The 20,427-nt window shown below is 37.5% G+C and overlaps 1 protein-coding gene across 4 annotated transcripts in view; it reads left to right on the forward strand.

Annotated features, from left to right (window-relative positions):
• The window catches only part of KCNIP4 (potassium voltage-gated channel interacting protein 4), a gene marked incomplete at both ends in the record, with an annotated part of 439,123 nt that overhangs the window by 97,161 nt on the left and 321,535 nt on the right, over positions 1-20,427 (forward strand). The window contains one exon of one of the 4 annotated variants that reach the window (XM_084285601.1): positions 10,675-10,762. The exons of the other annotated variants lie outside the window; for them this stretch is intronic. Coding sequence (XP_084141727.1) covers positions 10,675-10,762 — 88 coding nt within the window. Of the gene's footprint in view, positions 1-10,674; positions 10,763-20,427 lie in introns of those variants that run through there. 4 annotated transcript variants of the gene reach the window in all.

The raw sequence follows: 20,427 nt of genomic DNA on the forward strand, positions 1-20,427 counted from the left end.
TCCTACAGGCAAAGGACAAAAATTTGTTGAGAGCTTTTCGCTCTATCATTCACTTTTATATGCAGCTGTATAGGTCCAGAGTAAAACTACTTATTTGTTTATTTTGGATTATTCCCTTTGTGTACCATTCTAACTCTTTGCTTATGGAGTCTCTTTTCTTACTGAGTTACTGGGGGGGGGGGGGGGGAGGGAGGAAGAGAAAGATGGTTTCTTCTTTAAAGGGGTAGAGGAAGCCAGTTAATTGAAGCATCTATATTGGCAATGTTTATATTATATCTTTTTTGAGGTTGTTATTCTAAAAGAAGTGTAGCTGCTTCAAACCCCAGAATGGAAAGAAAATACAGAAGCATACATCTCAGTATCATGGACCCTTTCAAATAGCAGGAGTGACAGTAAAAGACTTATTTTGCAAAGGAGTCTGAGCCAAGGAATTTTTGTAGAGCACAAACTTTGTAGAGCAATTTTGGTGATTTTTGTTTTATCTCTGAGATTCAGCAAAAAGTTGTCTTTAGCAAAGAAGATCAGTTCTAGTTCTACTGAATTTTTAATGCATTATCCTGATATGCACTTTCTGATTAGCTTAGACCACTGTGCATCTATTTTTTAAGTAAAGTATTTCAATTTTTTTCAGAGAAGTATCCTTTACCAGTCACATGTGTATATATGTTACCTGCCACTTTGAAAATAACATTTCATTCCAGGTGGATTATTAATGTAATTCTGGGGTTCGTAGAGTGTTTTGTAATAGAATTGAAGCTCACAGACTCCACACATGTTTACAAAAACTAATAATAAAACTAATAATTATGGCTAGGGTTTGACAGTCCTCTCAGCTGTATGCAGATCAGAGCAATCTTTTTGTGTATATGACTACCTCAAAAACAAAAGCTTATAGGGAGGAAAAAAAATATAGAAAAACACTGAGGATTCAGCAAGCAGAATATCTTTATTGTGAAGTTGTTAACAAAAATCTTTCAGGGTATTTGATACTTGGCAGATCTGCAATAGCTAATTGTTTGTAAGTTGAATTTTTTTATAGGTCTCTGATAGGAAAAAAGTTATAGGCTTGAAAATGAAGCTTTTTTTTTTTCCATCTTCATTCTGAATTCAGATTTGTAAAGGGTTCTTTAACTTTGGAATAATGCCTTGGCCTTAAGTATTTGATTGCTTAAACTTTTGAGTACTGTAGCATTTTTGTTACAACTTTTGTCATCTCTTTAGAGCAGATGTGCATTTTAACCACCAAAAGCTTTGTGCCATTTAGAATGGATAAATTCGCTGATATCATTCAAACCCAGGGGAAGTGACGGGGGTAATTTTTGCAGTTGGTTTAAGATAACAAAAGAGTATCATTAAAATTTGATCACTTTCTGCTTAAAGCACTGCTGGGAAAGGGATAGCTGTTGCTCTGGGCAAACCAGATTTTTTAGTTTAAATGCCAGATGTTTATAGCCATGGAATAGATTATCTAGTAATGGACCAGATAAAGGGGAGTTATAAAAGAAAGCATCTTTATAGAAGTAAATAAAGTCTGGACAAGGAGTGGAAATGGTTTTGAAAATCCATTTCTAGAAGGGAAACCAGGATAGGAGCCTCTGGAGAGACAGTACAAGAAAGAACCCAGCCCCTGAGAAAAGTCTAATTTACTGTGAAAGATCTAAGTGATGTAGAAACTCTGTTATTACCCAATTCAGATACCTTAGCTACTTTTTCAGGTGCAGGAATGTCTTTAATGATATAAAGTAAAAATTGGTTTGCTTCTTGCTGTCTGTGTGCTATGGTGATCAGTCTGAACCCCACATTTAGAGTGGGCACAAGGTCAATGCGAGGAAATTATGTTCTTCTACTGCTAAGGAAGTTCAGAAATAGCACTGCCTTTAACGAATGAAAGTGGTTAGACCATGAGGATGTGTTGCTGTGAAAGTTGACTGGAAGGAATGCATGTTCTTATGGTAGGAGAAGGCGTTACGAAATCTTGCTGTGGGCAAAAGAAGGAGCACACCAGATACGACACATTGTCTGTATCTGGTCTATACATCTACAGAGTCAAGAGTTAATGTTTAGATAAGCAACTATAAAATAATTCATAATCGAAATATATATATATAGAAAGAAAAGTTATTAGTCCAATTGCAATCACATTAGCAGTTCATACTGATCTGAGATCTTGTAGTGCAATGAGATCCACGACCAGAGACCTTCAGGAATAATTTCACTTTGATATCATCCTTCTTCCTTCCCTAGATAGTATCATAATCTTCCCTCAGGCTGTAAAATGTTTTGAAATAAGACTTCCTCTTGTTGGTACTATTCTAATTTTTATTAGTTATTTTCCAAGACAGAGTCACAAAAAGCACACTTGTTGTGCCAGTCTCCCCCCACCCCCACCCCCCCACAGCCAAAGCAAAACGTTTTTATTTAGAAACAATATTAAAAAGTGAGAAAATTCTATACATGTTTTCAAATAAACATTTTACCTTCAGAGAAAATCAACTAGATAAAACATCTGTTCCCCAATTTTCTTTTTTTTTTCCCCCTCAGTCATCATGTGGAAAACAAAGTTAAGCTAGTAAAATGTGACCAACTTGAATTCTCTGAAATCAATCCCCCAGTCAATATGGGGGAGTCTGGCTAATGATGATATAAAACGTAGGATGAAATGTGATTACTAATTGAAAGCATCTTTAATTTAAGGAGTGTGAAATTATCCACTTTAACCAAGAGGTGAGAACTGAAGCTGTACATAATGCCATAAAAGGGCATCTTTGCAATTAAGATGCTTATACCTGACAAGTTACCTGTGTATTGGAAATTTCAGAGATTTTTTTTCTCAATCTAGTTCCTTGGACTTGAGATAACTCTAATAGAATTTATTTTTTGACTGAACAGCTTATCTCTTCCATTTTTAATATAGTTTCTGCAGTAGAAGTAGCTGTCCTATTCCGATGGGGGAAAGTTAGAAGTCATAATTTCTGTAACATAAAATGTGATTCTACTTGGTGACTGAAATTCTATATTCAGGCACACGGAGCAGCTATGAACTAAGAACTTTCTGCAGGGCTTAAGAATGCTCACTTGTCCCTGTACTGTACAAGACCTCAGAAGTTTACCATCATTTTTCTGGTAACTGGTGGTATTTTCCTGTATCCTTCATCAACACCAATGCTCAGAAGAGTGTGTGCGATAGAAGAATTATTGTGCTGCTGTATAGAAATGAGAGAAATGCTCTGTTGCCATTACCAGCCTTGCAGTTAACTTCCTGTTCTAGGCTTCTAAGTTGGAAATTTATTTACAGCCAACTAATGAAGTTTTCTTTTGCTTGCCTAGACCATATATAGATTATTGTGGTTATCACTGACTTGTAACCTCATAATAGCTGAGTTCATAATAAAAACTACTTCACTTCCTTAGGCTAGGGAGTTGGAAAATGACTTAAATTTATGCTGAAGGCCCTCATGTGATTAAATCTTTTTAGACTGTTATTGCTAAGAGACTGCAGTGATGTCATGCTGAATTTCTATGGTTTCCTGAGCTCTGAAGCACAACAGCCCAAATACCACCTGTGCTATGAGATGCTCTGAGCTAGGAATCAAAGATTTAGCCTTTCATTAATGCCTGTGGGTCACACACAAGATTAAATTCCTTCTTTGCTCCATTGTACAGCTTTTTTTAATCTCTAAGATTAACTTTTATTCTTCCTCCTCCTGTCTCTGGTCCTTGAGGACTGATTTAAAGAAGCATTACATGGACAGATGAGGGAAGCTTGCCTGAAGCTGCAGGTAGTCGTGGCCATACTTCTTGGAGAAGTGGCAGTATATACGGCCACAAAAGAATGTGTGTTAGGAGGCAGGGAGAAAAATGATACTGCATGGATGTTGTATAAGGTCATCAAAATCTGCAGCTGTGTGTAGTGTGTGACTTCAAGATCATAATGCAAACTCAGAGATTTTACTTTACAGGGCCAGCAAAGATAAATGAGAGCATCACATCCATTTAAATCCTTGATCATTGCATCCTATTTGCACTACGTAATGTGTAGCTTCTTCAGGCTTATCCATAATGTGAAGCCAAGATGGATTTCAAACTTACTGGAGTTGATAAATAAAATAAATAAAACTTTTGGAATGTGTTTTTCATTTCTCTGTGATGCAAATAATTGTGCAGTGTAGAAAAACTTAGTTTTGAGTGGTACAATTCTGAGCATATATGAACCTTTCTTATGGATGAACAGGGTTCAAGTCAGGTCTATCAGACTAACCAGATCAATTCTAAGTCAATTTGAACAAATAGGAAAATAATAATTTTAATTATTATATATATATTGGGAGAGCTAATCACCCGTATTATGTGGAAAAATCTATGGGCCAGTATTGCAATTGCAACAGTTCTGGTAAACTGGGGAGTAGATGAGTAACTGCTTATAACTAAAAGGTAGTGCAGCATTGCAGAAAGGCTGTCCTCGGTATCTGCAGGACCCTGCTAGCATGGGAAAGACAGACACTGCGGGCCTAGCATTGGGATAGTTTAACTTTGTACTTCATATATGCTTATATGTGAATACTTAACAGGATCAATTTTGGGGTTCAGGACAGCTGTTTCAAAATTACTATAACCAAGGGTGATATACAATGTAGGCTCTGAACAGCTGCTTGGGAGGTTGCTTCTGCCTTTTGTTTCTCCTCTCTGAGGTAGTAGCTGCAGTATATTGACCCAAATGCTTCACAATTCATGTGAGGATGTTGAAGACTTTAGGAGTTGCACCTCTAAATTTAAATTTTGCACATTTAGTTTGACTCACTGATTAAACTGCAAATTTACAGCATTCACAATTGTTTTGGGATAGCAAAAATGATGGAGAGGTGGTGGTGATCATGGGGGAATGATCCCTGAAAACTCTAGGTTAGCACTTGACTGAGAAGATGAGATGGAAGATTTTTCTCTCTTCCATTAAATAGAGATCTAAATGTGTGTAGAGTCTAGTAGAACTAAAATGAGTATAACTCCAGATATCTTTTTCCATGGGGAAGAGAAATTAGGAATTAATTCTTTCATCTTGGGGGCAAAACTTAAACTTCTTATGGACGGCATATGTGAATTTATGACACTTATGAACTCAGAGCCACAAAACAAAGAGAGAACCCATATACTTGTTGATAGTGTACATTTTTTTTTTCCATTTGAGAACACTCAGAATTGGTTTAAGTTGGAAGATAAGGCTGCACGTGCAAAATGGGGTCTGTATAATAAGGGTGAATAGATTTTAGTGTTCTGCAGAAAGATTATTCGTAACACTGCTCATGCAGGTTTTTATAGTTAGCTTTGCATACAGAGATTCAAGTTATATTGAACATTAAAGGCAGTACTCTACGTTCTGCAGTAAGAATTTTACAGCATATGCACAAAACTTAATGTGCAACATGAAAACTGCATTATGCTATTTTATGTTTCAGCAGGTAAGTCCCAGTCTTGTTTATTCTTCAGCACAAACCTCTGGCTGGCTGTGGAAGGTCAGGCTGGGAAGTTGCTCATGTTTGACACCACAGCATTCGGGAGTGATGAATATTTAATTAGGCAAGAGAGGACTGTGTGGGAGGTTGAGGCAGCTGTAGCTCCTCGTTGACCGTCTGCAGTATCATCTTAGAGTGTTGTGTGTAAATGAATCTCTGGGGTAAGCTTCAAGGACACAGAGTAGGTTTAAAAAAAAAAAAAAGGCATTCTGATTGAGTAGCTAGTTACAGGGAAGTCAGAAATAATAGAGACAAATGACAAGTGTTTTAAGAAGTGTTTTTGTTATGCTGGTCAAAGGTTTTATGCTCTTGCTGGCTAAGCCACCAGGTTTTACTGAGCTCCATAAATGTAAAAAAATTAAGTTTGAAACTATAGGGTCTAGAAATGTAACAGCAATGGAAGTAATTTCTTGTATACAAGTATTAGCTATTAGAATGGAGCATGTGTATGACTCGCTGATATGCGAACAGTATGAGATAGTCATTTTTCTGTAGTACTATTCTCAGCACAGCACTAGTTGTTTGATTTTTGAGGATATTATTCTTAGCAAGCTTTCAGGAGAAGCTAAAAACTAGGGACAGAAACAGGAAGATTGCATTAATTTTCTGTGGTATAGGCAGTGGTAAAGGTCTCTTGTTCTTTGTGTTGCACATTAAGAAACATCATGGACAGAATGTATAAGTGAAGTTGGGATGCTATGAAGTTTTTTTTTGTTGTTGTTGTTTTGTTTGTTTTTGCTATGAAGCCTTTGTTTGTTTTTGCTATATAAAAAGTAAGTTGTTGCCTTAACTAAGTACATTGGCAATCCCCCTGCTAACTGTCCTGGGCTCTGTGGCAATTACTATTCCCACCCACGACAGAACAAGGCTGTGTCCACATCTGATATGAACATCCATTTTAATATGGAGTAGATAAAGTAGAAAGATTTTTGTGTTGCCTGTTATTGCTGTAACATTCAGGACAGAAAGCAATGAGCAATAACAGTTCTAAACCAAGTAAATTTAGCCTCATCCCCTAGTTGGTATGGAACAGTGAGGAAGGGAATATCTATTTGCCTCTCTACTTTCCCAGCTCACATTCTAGCATGTAACAATTGCTGGTTTGTGTTATTATTTAAGACTTAAACTTGGGCAAAATAATCAATTTTGGGGAGAAATTTGTATTGCTGCTTACTGTTTGTGGCTAAAGCCATGGCTGGTATAGTTATAGAAATGATTAATATGGTGGAATTCTGCAGTTTCTGGTGCTTTATGTGAAAAAGGGCTCTAATCCTGCTACCATCTATTTTAGATGGTAATCAGCTTTGGACACCCTGCTACAAGATACTGTTGAGTCAAGAAAAAAAAAGCTATTAAAATAAATACACTGGGGACTTCGATTTAGAAAGACTCTCACATTTATGACAGGCAAGGAGCAACTGAGAGGAGATATGATGATGGTCATCTACGCATGGCAGCTGTTTATTGTGCTGATCATAAACATCTCACTGTTACCTTGTGTTCACCCATCTGCTTGTTTCTGCCCATCTGTTATTTCTTGCCATGTGCTTAGGTTGTAAATATCTGTTCTTTGAAATAAGGTGGCTAGAAACACTGTGATAAAATGTTCAGTTGTGGAATTCAGCATTTGCATTATGAACAAAGACTCTGGCAAGGCTCTTCAGTCAACAGTGAGGAAACTGTATACAGGTTCTCAGTGCTCCTGGTTGACCCTTTCTGAGGTTGAGGCTGCTTACTGAATTTGTCGTTTTTAGAAGATTCAAATTTGTTCTTCTTAAGGAATAGCACAGGCTACTTCAGGAGGAAATTGCACTCTTTGAAGTTGGAAGAATGCTTTAAATAATGTATGTGAATGAAACATACAATGCAAATAGTCTCCAAGAACCTGATCAGCTTGTGTACTCTGCATATGTCACTTCAACTCATGTTGTTTTGTGGTTTTGTTTTGTTTTTTGTATTTATTTTTTTTATTGCCAGTCTAGTGGACTTGCATTTAACAGGCAATGTCATCCTTATTGCAGGGATTTTTTATTATCTTTTTTTCTTAAAAAAAAAAAAATAATAAAAAAATAAAAAAATGCAGCGCTTTTTTTGCAAGTTGAGTCCTTGCCGTTGTTAGCTATGACATCCAAGTCATAGCTAACATCTAAGACATCTAAGTCATCCAAGTTTTTCTGATGGAGTATTTTTAACATGTGATTTTGCTTTATTTTGTTATTAAATGCAATCTGCATTTAGTTCTTTTTTTCTCAAAAAGAAACTATAGTGCTAGCTAATTCAACATTTCCCATTTTATGCTAAGTCATCACAATGGATTATTCTTTTTAAGGAAGATTTTTCCCGTAGCTGTGTTTAAAAATCTTCATAGAAAATCTTCATAGAAAATATTTGATTACTAAGAGCTGTAGAGTACACTTCGTACATTCATAGGAACTTTTCTATTTTGTATTTAAAGTACTGCTGTGGTTAGTCTCTTTTAAAACAAATAAAAACACATTTCCTGCCCTTTTATTTCATGCATTCCAAGAACTTCAAAATAAAATAAGTTGCTTTGTGTTGTTTTGGGGTGCCTGTCACTTGGGCTGGGTAAACTAATTTGAAAATCCAAGAGCTTACAAATAATAATTACATTCTCTTTGCATTTGCTTTTTTTTAAACTCTGGGAAAAGAATTGTTTTGCATACTTTATTCTAATATTATTCTATATTATTATAATATACATTGTACTTCAGTAGTGGTTTTTAAACCCTGATTTCTAAGTACCTGATTCCCAAGTCAGAATTTCCAGGAACTGATCATGTCCTTCTGATATTAATAGAAATCTTAATAAAAATAAAAATAATAAAAATATTTTAGTTCAGACCTATATATATTATGAATTAGTAGGGACAATCATTCTTATAATAAAAAGTATTTTTATATTCCAGTGCAGAGACTGTTTCTGGAGACTTTAATGTGTCCCATCTTAAAAAAAAAAAAAAAAAAAAAAAAAAAAAAAAAAGTATATATTGCCCATACATAGGAGTTGGAATTCTCCAACATTATTTCACTATAATGTATTTATTGACAAAACCATGGTGTTTTTTTTTTTTTTTTAACTATTCTTCATTATGATTTTCCTTTTCATTCTTCCCTGATCTGCATGTTGTTTTTTTTGTTTGTTTGATTGTTTTTTGATTTGGTGTATATGGCTTCTCTTCAAAGATTAGACAGCCATTTGTTTTGAGCAGGAAAACAATGGGAGCTAGATTTGAATCCAGTTTTATCAGAATATTACGCTCTTTGTTAAAAGCCTCTTATTCAAACTGGTCAGAAACATTACATGAACTTTTTCTTAGACAGTAATTACTGTTATTGCTGTATTGAAATGTAAAAGGTTTAGGAAAATGCGTCAGAACTGATGCTACATTGTTTTAGGGGAGGGGAAAAAATTATCACGGTGACAATGCTTATTTAAAGCTTTAGAAAAACAGTATTTCATTTCTTCATTTTGAAGTACTACTGCAAGTGAAATTTATATAAAGCAATTAAAAATGTTGAAGGATTAAGCAGGTCAAGGACTCTGGCTGAGAACCATTTGCATTGGCCTCTTCTGTCCTCAGCCAAAGACGAGATGCTCGTCTGTGTTTTCAGTATCCATCTTCACTTCTACCAGCTGTTTAGGGAATTTCCCTTTCAGAGGTAGAAGAAGGTGGCATTGGTGTTAAACTCTCTGTGGCAAGGTTTTGTTTTCTTGTTGGTGGTGGATTTAATTATTTTTTAATGCTGTTTCTAAATTGAAGAGTGGCTGTAGGAAGAAGCAGTGCAAATACAAAATGCTGAAACTTGCCTAGTTCCTTCCAGGGCTAAACCCTGCAATGGGCTAAAACGGGGATTTCTTGGGGGTATTTCATTTTTGCTCTTTCTGATAGCTTCATGGCCTCATAGCAAGCATAAGAGAGAAGGCTTGTGTTTTAGTTAGCATAGACAGAAAACATGTCATCAAACTGCAAGTTTGCTAATGCTTTGATGTGTTGCATCTATAATGTATTTATCTCTGCTCAGTGCACAGTACAAAAATAGTTTGAAGATGTGCATTTGTGTTTATTACAGTTTTTTAAAGGCATTCACCAAAATGTTTGTGTGGTCGATGCTGTCATTAAAATTAGATCAGACAGTGATTTTCTTCTGTTAAGCTTTTCCTTAATGGGTTCTTTGTCTTCTTTTAACTGTATTAGGCATTACATATTGCATCACCATCTAATGCAATACTCCGAGTTGTTCTGTGTTTCTGTAGTCCAGGGAAGTAGTCCGAGGGAAATGAAAACGTATTCTTCAGCTTCTCTGCTCATGGGGAAAGACTTCAGCAGATCACTTTTATTAATAGGAAACGCTTCTCTCACGCAAGGCAGCAAAGCATGAATTTATGCGGGAGCAGCAAAGACTGCGTGCAGCTTCCCCCCCCCCCCCCCCCCCCCCCCCCCCCCCAAAAAAAAAAAAAGCCTTTCTTGGAGCCACCCTAGCTGAGGTCTGTTGGCTGCTGCCTGCCCCAGCCTTGGGGACCCCGTGGGGCCCTGCATCTTTCGGGGGGCCAGCCAGGAGCCACCCAGTTCCCCTGCCTTCTGCAGGTGAGCTGGAGGGGAGGCAGACCTCTGCTCTGACCTTGAGCAGCACGCTGAGATATCCGCCGCTGGGATGTTTTCTGTTAAATCCACCTTTTGATGTTGTGCTGTGATTTATTTATTTTTTTTCCATCCTCCCAGCAAAACGGAGCGATGCCGTGCCCTCTTCTCCCTTGCTGATTCCCTGAGGGGCAAAGCGGAGCCTGTGTGATGCGTGTGGTGGTGTGTCGTGTCTGTGTGTGATGTCTGTGGGGTGTGTGTGATGTGAGGGGTGCGTGGCCCCGCCCCGGGGCTGCGGTGCCCGCCGAGCCGGCCGCGGGCTGTGCGCGGGCAGCGCCTGCGGCGGGAGCGGCTCCGGCCCCCCCGGCGCCCCCCGGTGCCCTCCGGTGCCCCGGGGCTGTGCTCGGCAGGCAGCGGAGGGAAGGAGCCGGGGGAGTTTGGGTTCGGCTGCTGGGAGAAGGCGAGTTGCGAGGCTGCCAACTGCCTCAGAAGTTTGCTGCCAGGAACGGTTCCCTCTATCGGCAAAAGTGCCCGGCTCTTCTCAGAGGAATACCTTGTTGCTTAAGATGAGTGGCTGTAGGAAGCGGTGTAAGCGTGAAATCATGAAATTTGCCCAGTACCTTCTCAGGCTAATCACAGGTTCTCTTCACACAGGTAACGACTGTTTTTCTTTGTGGTCTAACCGTGCGGCGTGGTAGCAGGACGATTGCCTGCGTTTAATGTAGTGATGGCATTGCTTTATGTTTATAATTCTCATCTTGTAAGTAATAAAAAGAAACCTACGGACTAATTTGTGGCTGGGGATAATAAAAACAGAGCATGTAGGCTTCTGAACGTTGCGGTGTTCAGACAGTGTGAGGGGTTCCCTTGAGCACTGGCATACCTGCACCCTGATGGGGCTGCGTGTGTACGTGCCTTCACCTGCTCACGTGTGTGCCCTAACAGGGAGCACAGCACCCACGGGATGCATGGCCATAGAGGGGGAAGGTCCAGCTTTTTATTTTCTCTCTTCCCTACAGATTTATCTCCACAGTAAGGCTACGTTCTTTTTCGCAGACACTTGTTTTTGCTTATTTCCACATGTAAACCAACTGTGATGAGGTGCTGTAGCAGCTCGCTGCAAACTTTAAATAATGCTTGCGCTTTTTGCCCCTAAAAAAAATTGGAACTTAAGTGGCTGTCAACTTAATCTATTTTGGGTAACCTTGGATCAATTGTAGAGTGCCAGAAGGGATTTGTAAGCTGGATTGATAAAACTGTATAGTTTTCTTCTTAGCACTTGGGAAAACACACTTTTCTTGCAAATCAGCATTTTCTTTGGTTATTCCCAGTGACTGTCACATACGACAGCTTATGCGATGTGTCATTCTGTACTGATAATACAACTTTGCTTCTTTCTAGACGTCAGATATATTTTTCCTTGCAAAAATCATCAAGCAGAGGTGCTAGTCCAGCCTTAGCAGATAACAACCAATTATACTAACAGGGTTATTGAGAATTAAATGCCGTTCACTTTGCCTTTTGAAAGTTTCTGCTGATATATTTATTTTTTTTTTTGATTTATTAACCACTGTTTGAAAGATTTGAAAGCAGAGTTGACTCTTCACTCATACTTTATTGATAAATTGCATTTATCACTATTTTGGGTTATACTGCTGTAGAAATCACTGGCAAACAGTACTTTATAAGGTACTTGTAACTTACGTAAATCTAGTATAAACTAGCGTAGCTTTTCAGTAACCCCGAGTGTTTCATAAAGTAGAATTTCCCTGTCTTTTTCTGTCTTATTCTTATTCTGTCATTGTTTCTTTTTTGTGTATTGTATCAATTCAGATTTCTTTGAAATGCTGACTTCTTGCTCCTGTGGGTTGCTATGGAAATTAAGTAATAGACGATGCAAGAAGAAAGCTGTATTAGAGATGAAGGCCAATACTCCTATTTCACAAAGTCATTCAAGCTTTTCCTTTCCTGTCTACCAAATGATGTGCTCTATTTTTCAGACTGATGTTTGCATTGCAAGCTTTCTAAGCTTACAATTCAAAACCATTTGCCATAGTTGTTGTGGATACTGGTTATAATGTTACCACTAAAAAAAGTTGTTTCACTTATAATTAAGAAGCACATTTTGGAGGCTAAATTACTGGAAAGCCACTGGAGTCTACAAAACACGTTACTTTAAAGGGAACAAGCCTTAATCAAGTCTTTTGCATTAGGGATTCAAGGCACTTTCACAGAACTCTTAGGAACTGAGAAAGTTCCCAGGATTTTCATTTACTTCTGTTACAGGTAACGGTAGTATCTTACTACTTTTACTATGATAATAGACCCTGCTGTGTTCAAATGATGTAACAAGTAAGATCAAAATGTAATGTGACAGTAATTGAATCGTGAAGAGGTAGAGCTACACTGTTCAGATCTTGCATAGGTGCATCTACCACATCTGGTAGTTTGCATCAACCACAACTGTTGCAATACTAGTTAACTCTTCCATCTTCAAAATCTAATGCATAATTCATTATGCTGATAATTAGATGATAATTAACAAAGATGAATGAGGAAGTATAGTTGAAAGTGTTAGAAAACTATAGTTAATTTGTTGTATTGAACCTATTGCTTTTTCTATAATGAGTGTTTGTTCTGAAATGTAGAATCACTGTCAGAAACTAAAATATGTGCTTATTGAGATTTTCGCATGCAGGCACTCTGCTCTGCTTACATGACTCAAGTCACCAATTTATTTTCACACTATAGGTATCTAGTAAGGAGTACAGACAGTGGGGAACCCAATTAAACTTCCCTGTTGATAAGATTTGGCCCATGTTTTATCTTTCAGGTGTTCCTTTAAATTTATACTTAACACTAAGTGGGAACTACACATTGTTGAAAGTTTGTGCGCTAAATCTAATCCATACCTTTTTTCTGTATGGATAAGCATAATGAATAGATAGGTAGCTCATCTTCATTAATATAAACCTGTGCAAGCACTGGTGGTGTGATCCTGTTATCTTCTAATACGCGTGAAGAGAGTTAGGACAAAGGCTCAGTTTGTCTATAGGCCCAACTAAGTAGTCACTGTTGTTGACTGTTTTTACTGCTCGCATTTTGTAATCTGCTAAATGGACCTGTTTTATGGTGAAACTTGATTTATATTTCTGTATTAAATATTATCTAATATGTCTGTCTGGGATGCTTTGTAAACATGGACTTGTGCTTAATATTCAACTATTCAACCAGTGCTAAGGAAACTACCCCCCTTACTTAAGGGCAAATGCTACATACATTTGTACAATGGGCTTTAAACGATAATCTCTGCCTAAGTCCAGATCTCTTCCTTTTTTTTTTTTTTATTATTTGACAGCTTGTTACCATGGTTGAAAGCAAAATGCAGTGAGAAGAAAGTCTTTTAAACAAAGTTTTTCACTTTCTGTAGTTTCTGCTATATATTAAGTTGATGTGATTCCACAACTGAAATAGACTCCCTCAAATACTTGAAGACAGCATTCCTCAAATGTCACACCAAGCCCTACTCTATTGCCTGCTGCCTCTTGAGGCATGTTGGAAGTGCCTGTTCTTTGAAACATTGTCATAAAGAATTTTGTGTTGCAGTTGAAAATGTTTCAGTTTTCAAATGCATCGTGAATTTGTGTAATACAAATACTGGGATTAACCACTGAGAGAGAAATGGACCATAAATTAGTCTGAAGTGGAAAAAACAATTTCAGAGCGATGGCCAGGAAGTTTTTCTCAACCATTTAAACTGATAAAATATGGGAATTAAAGATATATTAGAAGTGTCCTTGATTTCAGTGGTAGATTTCTAAGAATGTATCCTTTTTGGGTATGGTCATATTAAGTACCTGCCACAATGTAATCTAGGATTTTGAGGAAGGATTCATATTCTTGGCTACACGCTTTTACAAAGAAAGAAAGAACAATTCTGGCTGTGATGTGCTCTCTCTCACCAGCAACCTGAGATAATATTCTTCTAGAGTTATGCAGATAAAGCTATGGACTGATTGTTTTTTTTTTTTTTTTTTTTTTTTTTTTTTTTTTTTTAATCTATAGCCTGATGCCATTTGTGTAAAGTAATATTGATCATAGTCTTGAGATATTTTAGTTAAATCTGTTTGTGAATGTGATATATACTTTCTGATAACACTTTCCCCAAGTAACTGATGTTTTACCAAAAGATCATCTTTGGCCTTCTATGTGCGCAAACAAGTAAATTAATGTTTTCTAGCTTACTATAAGTAAGCTAGAAATGACAAGTCCTGCTGTGTCTGTTGCAACTTACCTGCCTATCAGTGCCTAAAGTCCACCTCAGTTTGAGATGGTATTTTTAATCCTTCCCAAGGCTGCTAACTTTGCATAGATTCATTAGATATCTCCCTCCTTCCTGCACTCAGGAAATAAGGGGTGTGTAGCTGACAGCCTTCCCTGAAGAGAAATGAGATGTTTCCCCATGTTCAAGGAGAATGCCCCTACTTCCAAAATCCAGTATTAGAGATAAGTCCTCTCCACTTCTTTATCCATCTTACAGCTGAGCATGTGAACATCACAAAACCAGAAACAGACAGTGACAAGGAACCGAAGTCTTTGCTGATGATTAGGGAATTAATCTGAGAGAGAGTAGAACTGGGCTGTAAACTGCACTTCATGAAGTCATTCAATTAAGAGATCTGTAACCATTCCAAGAGCAAGTACCATCACCACATCACTTTTTGACATTCATCTTTGACAAAGACCATGTAAGAATAGGTACCAGCCACATGGAGATCCTGAATGTTTACCAGCTCTGAGTTATGGATAGATTGAATTATGCTAATGGAGATGCCTTACTTCATGACCCATTTTAGAGAGAGGGAAATGCCAAGGCTGAATGCCCCACTGGGCAAACTTCCTGCCTTGTTCCCTTTCCTACCCTATTCTACCACAACAACAAATCCATGAGGCAGTCTTTGTTTCATCATCAGTGCTGGTGTGGTGTGGATTCCATGGTTGTTATAGTATCCAGTTTCAGCTCAGCCTTAATTTTTAGGTATGCATGTTGTGGCTGTGTTGATTGATTCATTCTGAAAAATCAGGGTAATGCTTTGGGATTTTTAGTCACAGGGTAAAATCTAGCAGACGATGGGACTTGATTTCAGGGGGTCTGAATGTAAAACTCACACAATATATATCAGCTTTTTAAATTAAGCTATGAAAAGTTCAAAATGAATGCTTATAAAAATCTGAAGATTAATTAAAATATTTTATAGGAATGTAATAGACTAGTTAGTGACAGTTGCTAAGTGTTCCAGAATACCTTTTTTTTCGTTTACAGTAAAAGGTTATGTAAAAAGAGAATGAGGTGACTGACTAGCTCTTTTATTTAATTATACTGTCTTTTTCCTCTTTTCAAGTTTTGTGCTTTGTGCTAAGGAAAAAACACTTTACATTTGGTCTATGAACAATTATCTTAAATATGGCAAGTGAGGATATTCCAACAATTAGTTAATTTTCTAAATCTCAGTAAAAGTTAGAGATGAAAAAGTATCGTACTTCTAATGCAAAAAGATAGTTTCTCCTTTAATAAAGAACTGATCCCCAAATGAATTTAGTGTACCTTTATCTGTGTAGTCAATTCTCCTGCATAGCTTTATGAATGGGTGATGCTGAAAATTCAGAAGACTCAGTTTAAATAGATGTAGGCATCTGATTGCCTCTGAGATGGTCTGTTTGGATCTTAAAGTAGAATAACATTGAAGAAAGTATTCCTAAATTATTCAATTTAGTTAATTTTGCTATAATTTTCTAGTAGTTCTTTTCATCCATGTTGTTTTAATTGTTTATTTTTTATTGTTTAAATTTTGGTTTTGTTAAGTTGCAAAAAAGTACTCAGTTTAGCCAAAAATCTGGAATTACTGTTTACTGATTAGTCAATATGAACACTCATAAGACATATTCTTTTAACAGGAAGATAGAATAATCTCACAAATTAGTAAAAAGAAATCTGTATAAGGTGGATTTTCTTTATACGTGTGTGTGTGTATATGTATATAGCTGGCAATGGCTATGTAACAGCATCCCAAACAGCAGAGCGTGTAGTCTCTATACATGCTGTCAGTTCTTATACATGCTGCTTAATTAGGTAAATTCAGAGGGACTTAAAGATTCAGACAGCAAAGGAGGATAAAAATCAGAGGGCTGAAGCAGTTGCAGTCCCTGGGCATCTGCCTGTCTCTGATGAAAGCTGCTGCTAAGGACTGAGCTGCTCATTTGTCAAATCCTGCCCAGCTTCAGGTTCCAGCCAGGCATATGCAGGTATGCAGCTGCTGCTTCTGCATTACTTTCTTATGCTGTGCTGAAGTTCAGGCCATGATTAATGAACTGATCAGACACCTTTTGGGCCAGCGATGTCTGGCAGTTAGGTTGGCTGAGGCTGGGGAAGTTTAAAAGAAAAAGAAAAAAAAAAAGGCAACTGAATTTCTGAGCATGAAAATGAGAAGATACTTCATGTCTTGAGCTGTGTTTTTGCTGCAATGCTTGGTGTGATACAATGTGGAAAAACAGACCCATGTGGCCCTGTAGAATTTATCCCCAAAACAATTTCCTTTAAGAGCTGCAGTTCTAAAGAGGATTTTTTTTCTATTGCTCACTGATACACTTTTACTGAAAGTGATATGGTGAACTGAAATGAATTATCAAATGAAACTAGCTTAATGTGCACCTCATCTCAGATAAGATTTCTAGCAAGAGAACATTTTTCATCATGGTGGCTTCAGGTAAACTGTGAAAGACTGAGAACTGAATAAAAATAACAGGGTAGGAAAGTAAAGAAGGGAATATGTGAAACATCTAGTGAATAGATTTTGTAATGAGGTAAAGAAAAAATGACAAGTTATTAAAATTCTGGTTTGGCTTTAATTTCATGCTTAACCATATTGATCATATAACCTTCTGAAAGACCTGCACTGACTTTTGCATTTGCTTAGATTTATTAGCTTAGTACACAGCAAAATAAATGAATGAGAAACTACACTCACTTGCTAAGGCCACCTCTGAGTCACAGGAATAATCCTCTGAAAGTGAAGATTAAAGGAAACTATGTAAGAAATGCAACTATTCATGAGAAAGCATAAAAGGGAACACAATTCCCAGTAGTCCTTACAAAAGCAACAGAAGCAGAAAAACTACATTGCTGTATTGTGTGGGATCATACGAAGTGAAGAAGTGGAAGTAAGCCATCATTTTTACACAAGCAAACAAGAAACGTGGTCTTTTTAAAGCAAGTTGTGCAGTTGGATCTCATTCAAAGTCAAGGAGTCTGTGCTGAAATAACTTGATTGAAGCAAGGCCTGCAGTGGTAGTAGATCTCTGGTCTATTAACCTACAGAGAGACAATACAATTAGGCAATAATAAAGAACAAGCTTTTCATCTCTTTAATAAAATCTATGCCTTTCTGATACATCTTTTGCCTTCTGAGGTACTAGCACTGAATTCTGTACTGGGTCTGGCTGGAATGTTAACTTTCCTGGCAGCAGCCCATGCAGTGCTGTACTCTGCACTTGTAGCTTGAACAGCAGTGTTATCACACCAGTGTTGTGTCTGCTGCTGAGCAGCCGTGGCACAGCATCGGGACTCTCTCTAACCCTCCTAGGTGGTGGGCAAAAAGTGAGGAGAGAAACATCACCAGGGCAGCTGACCTAAACCAACCAAAGGGATATTCCATACCATGTGGTGTCACACTCAGCAATAAAAGGTGGAAACAGGAAGAAGAGGGGAGGGGTGGGCTCTCGTTGGGAAAACATCAGTCCTCCTCCAGAAGTCCGGCTACGTGCATTGAGGCCCTCATCGCTCATTTGTGGGAAGTAGAGAGTAATTTCTTTCCTCTGGACTTCCATATAGCCTTCATTTGTTTTATTTGTTTGTTTTCCTCCCTTCTTTTTATTTTTTCCCTTTCCCCCTCTCTTTTCCTCTTTCCCTTTTTATTTCCCTTTAGTTAAATTGTTTATTTCATAATAATCTTTATTTAATTATTATTATTTCTCTTTAATTAAATTATCCTTATCTCAACCCGTGAGTTGTTCTTTGATTTACTTCTCCCCCTCCTCATCTAAAAGAGGGGGAGTGAGAGAGCGGTTGTGGGGTTTCGCTGCCCAGCATGGTAAAACCACCACAAATTCTTACAAACCAGAAGTGCCAGAAACTGTTGGTTAGATGGTGCCCATGCAAGTGAACTTCACCTTTCCCGGCACTGTTCCATGGATGTCCGTGCACCAACTCTGATATTCCTAAAGTTATCAAAGAGGTGCTTTTTTTTCAGGATTCTTAAATTTCTATCTCCCAAGCAAAGGAGATGGCAAATCAACAAATATTGAGAAACTAGAATAACGCAGTAGACAATGCAGCTATTCTCAGTTTGTGTCTGGATGTTAGTTCTGCCTCTAACATGTGGCTTAGATGCATTTAAGGGTTATCTGTTTCTTGGATATCTTTGGATAGTTTTATGTTTTTTTAAATTCAAAATCGTAATTATACAGTACAATACTAAATGTACCATAGTGACCTCACCCTGTGTGAAAACTGAGTAGAGGAACATCCCTCTAGGCATTGCACAGGAAGAGCCATGCACTTTTATACTTGGACCTCTGCATGCATCCCTTTCTTTTCCATACCTTGCAGTGAAGATGGATGCACAGGTGCAGTGACTAATGACTCTAGTGCAAGACTGGCCAGCAAAAGGCCATCCTGCTTTTTGGCAGAGCACTGAGAGCTGCAGGTGTGCTCTATCAGCCCTTCCCAAACTTCTTCCCATAGTGGCCTTTGCCATTTCTTCTGTCCTTTCCCAGGCAGGAGACAGACTATGCTCGTCCCTTTTCCATTCTCATATGATATCAGGAGGTGATTTTAGTGCTGTGACTGCAAAGGTGTCTCTGCTCTGGGCTGAATTTGATTAAGTAGGCAAATGAGGCCTATCACACCGGGGGTGTTAATTGAGCTCTTGTATTGCTCTTGCAGTGGAGTGGTCACCAGCCTGTTCCCTGCAGGGACACGTAGCTGTGAGTGTAGAGCACACAGTGGCACATCAGAAGTATTTTGTTGAAGAATGACTTTAGCACTCAGGAGTAGGCTACTGAATGAATAACCCTGAGACAACCTTATTCTCTCCCTGTATTTATAAAATCTTGCTAAAAAGCAGCAGTGCACAGAAAAGACAGCAGTAGAATTTTCTATGGATTATTTTTTCCATAGCACTTCAAACTGTTTTGAATCAAACCTTTCCTTTGTTCTATTTGAGAGGAATATATGTCACTCAAGGCTATATTATATGACCCCCCTAAAAAGTATTTCTGTATTTCTTTTCATTGCTTGTGTTCACAGAAAATGTAAGTGATTCTTTCATACTGAAAAGACTTTCAAATAGTGATGCACCGATGTATGTCCAGTGTAATAAATTTTCATTTCTCAGATATTTTATTGTAGCTCAATGAGAGGGTTGTTTTTTAATAAATAATACAAGGTAGACTCCAAAGTGAATTTACAGCATTGTTTACTATGCATAAATCCATTTTTAAAAAGTACTGCTTAATTATTTTACAGTATGTAGTAAAGAAGACAGTGAAGACACTTTAATGAGTTCTCAGCACCATTTCCCTACTGACATTTTAAAATTTTCTTCATCAGTTTCAATGTAACTACAGAATTTCTGCCGTCTTTTTTTTTTTTTTTTTTTTTTTTTTTTTCTCTTATTTCATGGGATGAAATTTTGGAAGTACAGTGCCAAACTATAATGAAAGGATTTTACTCAGCATTAAAATTCAGAATTGAGAAATGGATCAATGAACCCAGCCAGAGATGAAGTAGTGGGTACAGGCAACTGTTGGAAAAAATCTATAACAAGAGGACGAACAATGGTTTGCAAGCATTATTTGAGGCTGCTTTGTTGTTAGGGGGCTAATAGGGAACTTTAACAACCAGGTAAGGTGAATTACCATTTTGAATGCAGGTTAATAACATTTCTTTAACATCTGTTGAAAACATGCATAAAATAAAATGAGAGGTAGAATAAGTTAAAAGAAAGCGTTAATCCAAAATACCAAAATCATAAGCAGCATGAAAAAAGAGCAGAAAGATGAAAAAGATGTTCCATTTTTTATGTAAATGGGGTCTAAAATAAAGTTATTTTAAAATGAGATTGTAGCTTGTAGGTGTCACAAAAAAGCCAAACTATGAGCATTCATGGGGAAATAATAGGTTTCACTTGTTTCCAAATGCTTTTTTTTTTTGTTATTTTGTGTTGCTGAAAATTCCTGTTCTGATACAAATGTACTGTTCC

This window comes from Netta rufina (genome assembly GCF_964035555.1).
Source record: "Netta rufina genome assembly, chromosome: 4".
In the NCBI taxonomy this organism is placed as follows: domain Eukaryota; kingdom Metazoa; phylum Chordata; class Aves; order Anseriformes; family Anatidae; genus Netta; species Netta rufina.